The sequence below is a fragment of the Pseudophryne corroboree genome, chromosome 4, assembly GCF_028390025.1.
Source record: "Pseudophryne corroboree isolate aPseCor3 chromosome 4, aPseCor3.hap2, whole genome shotgun sequence".
In the NCBI taxonomy this organism is placed as follows: Eukaryota; Metazoa; Chordata; class Amphibia; order Anura; family Myobatrachidae; genus Pseudophryne; species Pseudophryne corroboree.
Window position 1 is genome coordinate 25341991 of NC_086447.1, and position 8592 is coordinate 25350582.

At 49.6% G+C, this 8592-nt stretch overlaps 1 protein-coding gene across 1 annotated transcript in view; it reads left to right on the top strand.

Moving 5' to 3' along the window:
- The window catches only part of TMEM214 (transmembrane protein 214), a 46948-nt gene extending 40154 nt beyond the window's left edge, over positions 1-6794 (top strand). Inside the window, exons 15-17 of the mRNA XM_063914947.1 lie at positions 3769-3937; positions 5243-5394; positions 5924-6794. Coding sequence (XP_063771017.1) covers positions 3769-3937; positions 5243-5394; positions 5924-6050 — 448 coding nt within the window. The 3' untranslated portion in view covers positions 6051-6794. The remainder of the gene's footprint in view (positions 1-3768; positions 3938-5242; positions 5395-5923) is intronic.
- Positions 6795-8592: the final 1798 nt, after the last annotated feature.

Sequence of the window (8592 nt, forward strand, 5' to 3'; positions counted from 1 at the left end):
CTCACAGTGCTGGCAATATCACACCCTGTCCTGTGTAATAACTGGTCTCACACAGTGCTGGCAGTATCACACCCCTGTCCTGTGTAATAACTGATCTCGCACAGTGCTGGCAGTATCACACCCCTGTCCTGTGTAATAACTGATCTTGCACAGTGCTGGCAGTATCCCACCCCTGTCCTGTGTAATAACTGATCTTGCTCAGTGCTGGCAGTATCACACCCCTGTCCTGTGTAATAACTGATCTCTCACAGTGCTGGCAGTATCACACCCCTGTCCTGTGTAATAACTGATCTCTCACAGTGCTGGCAGTATCACACCCCTGTCCTGTGTAATAACTGATCTTGCACAGTGCTGGCAGTATCACACCCCTGTCCTGTGTAATAACTGATCTCTCACAGTGCTGGCAGTATCACACCCCTGTCCTGTGTAATAACTGATCTCACACAGTGCTGGCAGTATCACTCCCCTGTCCTGTGTAATAACTGATCTCACACAGTGCTGGCAGTATCACTCCCCTGTCCTGTGTAATAACTGATCTCTCACAGTGCTGGCGTTATCACACCCCTGTCCTGTGTAATAACTGATCTCTCACAGTGCTGGCAGTATCACACCCCTGTCCTGTGTAATAACTGATCTTGCACAGTGCTGGCGTTATCACACCCCTGTCCTGTGTAATAACTGATCTTGCACAGTGCTGGCAGTATCACACCCCTGTCCTGTGTAATAACTGATCTCGCACAGTGCTGGCAGTATCACACCCCTGTCCTGTGTAATAACTGATCTCGCACAGTGCTGGCAGTATCACACCCCTGTCCTGTGTAATAACTGATCTCGCACAGTGCTGGCAGTATCACACCTCTGTCCTGTGTAATAACTGATCTCGCACAGTGCTGGCAGTATCACACCTCTGTCCTGTGTAATAACTGATCTTGCACAGTGCTGGCAGTATCACACCCCTGTCCTGTGTAATAACTGATCTTGCACAGTGCTGGCAGTATCACACCCCTGTCCTGTGTAATAACTGATCTCACACAGTGCTGGCAGTATCACACCCCTGTCCTGTGTAATAACTGATCTCTCACAGTGCTGGCAGTATCACACCCCTGTCCTGTGTAATAACTGATCTCACACAATGCTGGCAGTATCACACCCCTGTCCTGTGTAATAACTGATCTCGCACAATGCTGGCAGTATCACACCCCTGTCCTGTGTAATAACTGATCTCGCACAGTGCTGGCAGTATCACACCCCTGTCCTGTGTAATAACTGATCTCGCACAGTGCTGGCAGTATCACACCCCTGTCCTGTGTAATAACTGATCTCTCACAGTGCTGGCAGTATCACACCCCTGTCCTGTGTAATAACTGGTCTCTCACAGTGCTGGCAATATCACACCCTGTCCTGTGTAATAACTGGTCTCACACAGTGCTGGCAGTATCACACCCCTGTCCTGTGTAATAACTGGTCTCGCACAGTGCTGGCAGTATCACACCCCTGTCCTGTGTAATAACTGATCTCGCACAGTGCTGGCAGTATCACACCCCTGTCCTGTGTAATAACTGGTCTCACACAGTGCTGGCAGTATCACATCCCTGTCCTGTGTAATAACTGATCTCGCACAGTGCTGGCAGTATCACACCCCTGTCCTGTGTAATAACTGATCTCTCACAGTGCTGGCAGTATCACACCCCTGTCCTGTGTAATAACTGATCTCGCACAGTGCTGGCAGTATCACACCCCTGTCCTGTGTAATAACTGATCTCTCACAGTGCTGGCAGTATCACACCCCTGTCCTGTGTAATAACTGATCTCTCACAGTGCTGGCAGTATCACACCCCTGTCCTGTGTAATAACTGATCTTGCACAGTGCTGGCAGTATCCCACCCCTGTCCTGTGTAATAACTGATCTTGCTCAGTGCTGGCAGTATCACACCCCTGTCCTGTGTAATAACTGATCTCTCACAGTGCTGGCAGTATCACACCCCTGTCCTGTGTAATAACTGATCTCACACAGTGCTGGCAGTATCACACCCCTGTCCTGTGTAATAACTGATCTCACACAGTGCTGGCAGTATCACACCCCTGTCCTGTGTAATAACTGATCTCTCACAGTGCTGGCGTTATCACACCCCTGTCCTGTGTAATAACTGATCTTGCACAGTGCTGGCAGTATCACACCCCTGTCCTGTGTAATAACTGATCTCACACAGTGCTGGCAGTATCACACCCCTGTCCTGTGTAATAACTGATCTCTCACAGTGCTGGCAGTATCACACCCCTGTCCTGTGTAATAACTGATCTCACACAGTGCTGGCAGTATCACACCCCTGTCCTGTGTAATAACTGATCTCACACAGTGCTGGCAGTATCACTCCCCTGTCCTGTGTAATAACTGATCTCTCACAGTGCTGGCGTTATCACACCCCTGTCCTGTGTAATAACTGATCTCTCACAGTGCTGGCAGTATCACACCCCTGTCCTGTGTAATAACTGATCTTGCACAGTGCTGGCGTTATCACACCCCTGTCCTGTGTAATAACTGATCTTGCACAGTGCTGGCAGTATCACACCCCTGTCCTGTGTAATAACTGATCTCGCACAGTGCTGGCAGTATCACACCCCTGTTCTGTGTAATAACTGATCTTGCACAGAGCTGGCAGTATCACACCCCTGTCCTGTGTAATAACTGATCTCGCACAGTGCTGGCAGTATCACACCCCTGTCCTGTGTAATAACTGATCTCTCACAGTGCTGGCAGTATCCCACCCCTGTCCTGTGTAATTACTGATCTCGCACAGTGCTGGCAGTATCCCACCCCTGTCCTGTGTAATTACTGATCTCGCACAGTGCTGGCAGTATCACACCCCTGTCCTGTGTAATAACTGATCTTGCACAGTGCTGGCGTTATCACACCCCTGTCCTGTGTAATAACTGATCTTGCACAGTGCTGGCAGTATCACACCTCTGTCCTGTGTAATAACTGATCTCACACAGTGCTGGCAGTATCACACCCCTGTCCTGTGTAATAACTGATCTCGCACAATGCTGGCAGTATCACACCCCTGTCCTGTGTAATAACTGATCTCGCACAGTGCTGGCAGTATCACACCCCTGTCCTGTGTAATAACTGATCTCGCACAGTGCTGGCGTTATCACACCCCTGTCCTGTGTAATAACTGATCTCGCACAGTGCTGGCGTTATCACACCCCTGTCCTGTGTAATAACTGATCTCACACAGTGCTGGCAGTATCACACCCCTGTCCTGTGTAATAACTGATCTCGCACAGTGCTGGCAGTATCACACCTCTGTCCTGTGTAATAACTGATCTTGCACAGTGCTGGCAGTATCACACCCCTGTCCTGTGTAATAACTGATCTCTCACAGTGCTGGCAGTATCACACCCCTGTCCTGTGTAATAACTGATCTCTCACAGTGCTGGCAGTATCACACCTCTGTCCTGTGTAATAACTGATCTTGCACAGTGCTGGCAGTATCACCCAAACCTATATTCGTAGCATTCATAGATTTCCATTAAGGCTATAGCCAGCCAGCTGTGTGCTGAATATTTGCTTTTCCCTGAGAAGTCTCATCCTCCGACAATGAGTGCCGGTGCCGCGATCCTGCGACATGCTCAATGTATACATAGGAACATTTTACGCTATATATCCCATTGTGTGCGGTAATCTCTAGAACTTGCCGTGCATGTGTGTTACCCCTCCCCTGACCTGTGACGCAGCACTGACATAATCTCCTCCCTGTCCGGCAGCTGGCTGGAGAGGAATGTTCCGGTATATTACTCACAGATGGCGGATGTTCTGGGACCAGGCCTGCAGCTTTTGTGGGAGAAAACCCGGGAGGGCCTGGTGTACGTGACACAGAAATGCTCCACACAGACCGCTTACCTGAAGGAAAACCTGCCCTGGTTTATTGAATGGGTAAGAGATACGTGGAGATGTCCCCCATTAACTGTTTCTGTGGTCTTTATTAATGTGTTATATTGCCCAAATACGGGGAAAGGTCATGTTTCACGTCTGTGTTGTGTATGTCAGTGGCCGTGTCCTCTGTGGAGCATGCTGGGGGATTCTCTGAGCTCCCTAATTGAAGCGTGTAACCGGACGCCATCTTCTCCAGCTCACAGGTGGCGTCATTGAGGGACTGTATAGTGAAAACTGGAGCAAAGGGATAAAGGTGCTGTAACTCGGTGATCTCCAACCCGTAGCTCGCGAGCTACCGGTAGCTCGCCGTAGTATTTACGGTAGCTCAGAGAGCGCATGGGCTTGGGCAGTCACTGGCACTACTCCTCCCTTCATTTTTAATATGGTGTCGGCCGTCAGCCAATCAGAGCTTGTGGACCAGCAGTGGTGGAACCTGATTGGCTGCCGGACCGCGAGTTTTGATTGGCTCACTTACCGGCACCATATTTTACATTCCCGCCGCCGCCGGAGACGGTCACCGTCACCGCAGCCGCTCTATGGACTTCACAGGAGAGGCGCGCACTGCGCTGTTCTCCCCTTCCGTCCCTCATAGTAAGACGCCAGCAAGGGATAGCACTGTGTTGGGCACTGTATCGGTCACTGCGGGGGGGGGGCATTTTATCTGGCGCTGTGGGGGGGGGGGCATTTTATCTGGCGCTGCGGGGGGGGGGGCATTTTAAATGGCACTGCAGGGGGATTTGTATCTGGCACTGCTTGGGGGCATTATTTGTGTATCTGGCACTGCTGGAGGCATTCTTTGTGTATCTGACACTACGTGGGGGGGCATTACTTGTAGATGTGAGGCCACACCCACTTTTGTGAGGCCACATCCACTTTCGCAGGAACGCACGCGCATTGGGGGGAGGGGGTAGCTCCTTCATAGGTTTTATTTTCCGAAAGTAGCTCACACCCCAATTAAGGTTGGAGACCACTGCTCTTAACTCAACGAGATACATGCTTTCATCTAGGAGAATGATGCAATCATGTTGCTATGGGTTACCGCACCTTTCATGCACCATTACCTAGTCACCATTCAAAAACGAAAGCTGTAGAGTGGCGTAGCCTTGCCACATACGTGAAATAAGTGTCGCTGTGTAATGCCGATAAATGTTCCGGCAGTTGCTACCTGAATACCTGGTAGTCACCTTCATGTGTGGGCACAACCCCCTGACCTGCGTTAAGACTTGAGACGACCACCACCTGCGTTTATTGTGTTTGCATAGTGTTCTCAATTGGTTTCCCTTTTGTTTCCTCCTCTCTCATCAGCTTCAGTCTCGGATTCCTGACTCCGTCTTTCACCTGATTGAGTACCTGCGGGAGCTTCTTCTACATCTGTATCGTAGCTACCTTGTGCCTGCAGTGGAGTATTGCGAGGCCGCCGTACAGAGAGCGTGGCAGCAATACGTGGACTCTTGCAAGTAGGTTCTCTAGGCGGCCTAGGCACAGACGTAGTCTCTTTCTGCATTACAGTACTATATCATGTAGGGTCAGAGACAGGCACACTAAACACGCAGAGGAAACGGACCTAGTCCAGTCGGGTTGTGAGGACTCTACAGAGTGTGTTCAGAACGGCTGACGGGGAGAGTTCCTCCTGTCTCAGTCTTCTACACTAGAATATAGAATTAGAACAGCTGATGTGCAATCTCCACGTCTTGGAGGTCTACTCTGTTTAACCAAAGGTGGCAGAAGAGGAATTGTAGTAGCTGCTTCAGAAATCGTAACACTGCGGGGTCAATCCGTGAGTAAGTGCCGGCGTATGCCGCACTTATGGTACCTCCGGACTCGCGGATATGTATTAGCAACCCTTTAGGACTGCTTCCAAAATCTGCGAGATCTGGCCTGGGGGTGGGGGGGGGGCTAATGGGGTTTGACCTGTGTGTATTTAAGTAATTCAGTCAGGACGTTTCATTGTGATGCTAAACTGTTCTTGTGGTTCTTCCCGTTTAGTGGTGAGGTGACGTGGGACTGCACCAAGGGACACTTGACCAGTGTTACCCAATCTTCCTGGGCCTACTTACAGAACACTACGTTGGCCATTAAAAACTGGGCTGTTGCTATGATCTCAAGTCACTAGAGACCTGTGGTGGGACGTAAGCTGGACTAGGAACTGCTGCCTACAAAAACGTCATTTCTCTGTTATCCCAAACACGTCTGGGTGAAAATGCGCCTGTACTGGGACCAGTTCCATTACCGCTGTGTGAATGTCATGGGGTCAGACGGACAAAGCATTTTGTGTGTTTCTTTGTGGTGGAGCCATTTCCAGGGTCTACACCGTTTGCAGCTTCCCTTCCGTGAGTCTGTTGGCGATCATGTGTACTTTATATAAGTTCTTGTGGGCCTTTGGACAATCGATCATGAAGTATATACATGTATGATCGCTAGGGCTTTTTTTTTGTCTTGTGTTTTTTTTTTTGTGTGGTGAATGACGACATTGGAGAACGTGTCTCCCATTTTCCTGTGGACTTGATCTTATTGGTTTTTATGGTGAAATGCCTCCCGGTCTCTCCTGGAGTGTCAGCTTGTCCTCTGTCTAATGATCAACTTTGTTCATAAGTGTCGCTGGTCTTGCCGCATCCGTCATGTTCCTCCCATACAATATCTCTTTGCACAGACATAGACTGAGCCTTGTTTTTAGCCAAATAAAGACCTTTGTTTTTGTTTCCAGGTTTCCTGCTGAAGACCTAAACACTAGGATGTTTCTTATAAGCCCGTTTTCCCATCTCCTAAATTTCCACTAGTACAGTCATGTATGTAATGATACGGCACGTACATCAGTCAGTTATTTTAATAAACTCATCAGTATTCACACACCAAAGAATGTGAGTGAAGTTGGGGTGTTGTGTTCTTTCTTTGACGTTCTCCACTGCATACTACGCTGTTACGGTTGCACATGACCTTATCTTATTTCTCTTACGTCCTAGAGGATGCTGGGGACTCCGTAAGGACCATGGGGTCTAGATGGGCTTCGCAGGAGACATGGGCACTATAAAGAACTTTTAGTATGGGTGTGCACTGGCTCCTCCCTCTATGCCTCTCCTCCAGACCTCCGTTAGATTCTGTGCCCAGAGAAGAATGGGTGCACTACAGGGGAGCTCTCCTGAGTTTCTCTGATAAAAGACTTTTGTTAGGTTTTTTATTTTCAGGGAGCACTGCTGGCAACAGGCTCCCTGCATCGTGGGACTGAGGAGAGAGAAGCAGTCCTACTTAAATGATAGGCTCTGCTTCTTAGGTTACTGGACACCATTAGCTCCAGAGGGAGTTGGAACGCAGGTCTCCCCCCACCGTTCGTCCCAGAGCCGCGCCACCGTCCTCCTTACAGAGCCGGAAGATAGAAGCCGGGTGAGTATAAGAAGAAAGAAGGCTTCAAAGGTGGCAGAAGACTTCAGATCTTCCCTGAGGTAAGCGCGCAGCGGCAACGCTGCGCGCCATTGCTCCCACACATTACACACACTAACAGGCACTGATGGGTGCAGGGCGCAGGGGGGGCGCCCTGGGCAGCAATATAACCCTCTGGACTGGCATTTTTAATATATGGGCTGCGGAGGCAGTAGATATATACATTCCCCGCCATTATTTGTACATTTGAGCGGGACCGAAGCCCGCCGCTGAGGGGGCGGAGCTTGGTCCCTCAGCACTAACCAGCGCCATTTTCTCCACAGTGATCTGCAGAGAAGCTGGCTCCCCGGACTCTCCCCTGCTGAACGGTGATACAGGGCTGAAAAAGAGGGGGGGGGGGCACATGTAGGCGCAGTGAGTGTATATCACAGTTAATATATATATATAAAAGCGCTTTATCTGGGAATTGGTTCCAGTGTCCAGTGGCGCTGGGTGTGTGCTGGCATACTCTCTCTCTCTCTGTCTCTCCAAAGGGCCTTGTTGGGGAACTGTCCCCTTATAGATATATCCCTGTGTGTGTGTGGGGGTGTCGGTACGCGTGTGTCGGCATGTCTGAAGCGGAAGGCTCATTCAAGGAGGAGGTGGAGCAGATGATTGTGGTGTTTCCGTCGGCAACGCCGACTCATGATATGTGGAATATTTTAAATGCAAATGTGACCTTATTACATAAGAGAATGGACAAAGCTGAGTCCAGGGAAACAGCAGGGAGTCAATCCACGGATTTGACTGGATCACAGGGCCCGTCAGGGTCTCAAAAGCGTCCCCTATCCCAAATAGCAGACACTGATACCGACACTGATTCTGACTCCAGTGTCGACTATGATGAGGCAAGGTTATACCCAAAGGTGGCCAAAAGTATTCATTATATGATTATGGCAATAAAAGGTGTTTTGCATATCACAGATGAACCCTCTGTCCCTGACACGAGGGTGTGCATGTATAAGGAAAAGAAACCGGAGGTAACTTTTCCTCCATCTCATGAACTGAACTAATTATTTGAAAAAGCTTCGGAAACTCCAGACAAAAATCTGCACATTCCCAGGAGGATCCTTATGGCGTATCCTTTCCCTGCAAAGGACAGGGTACGGTGGGAATCCTCGCCCAGGGTGGACAAGGCTTTAACGCGTCTGTCCAAGAAGGTGGCGCTACCGTCTCCAGACAACGCAGCCCTCAAGTATCCTGCAGATCGTAGACAGGAAACTACCTTAAAATCTATTTAT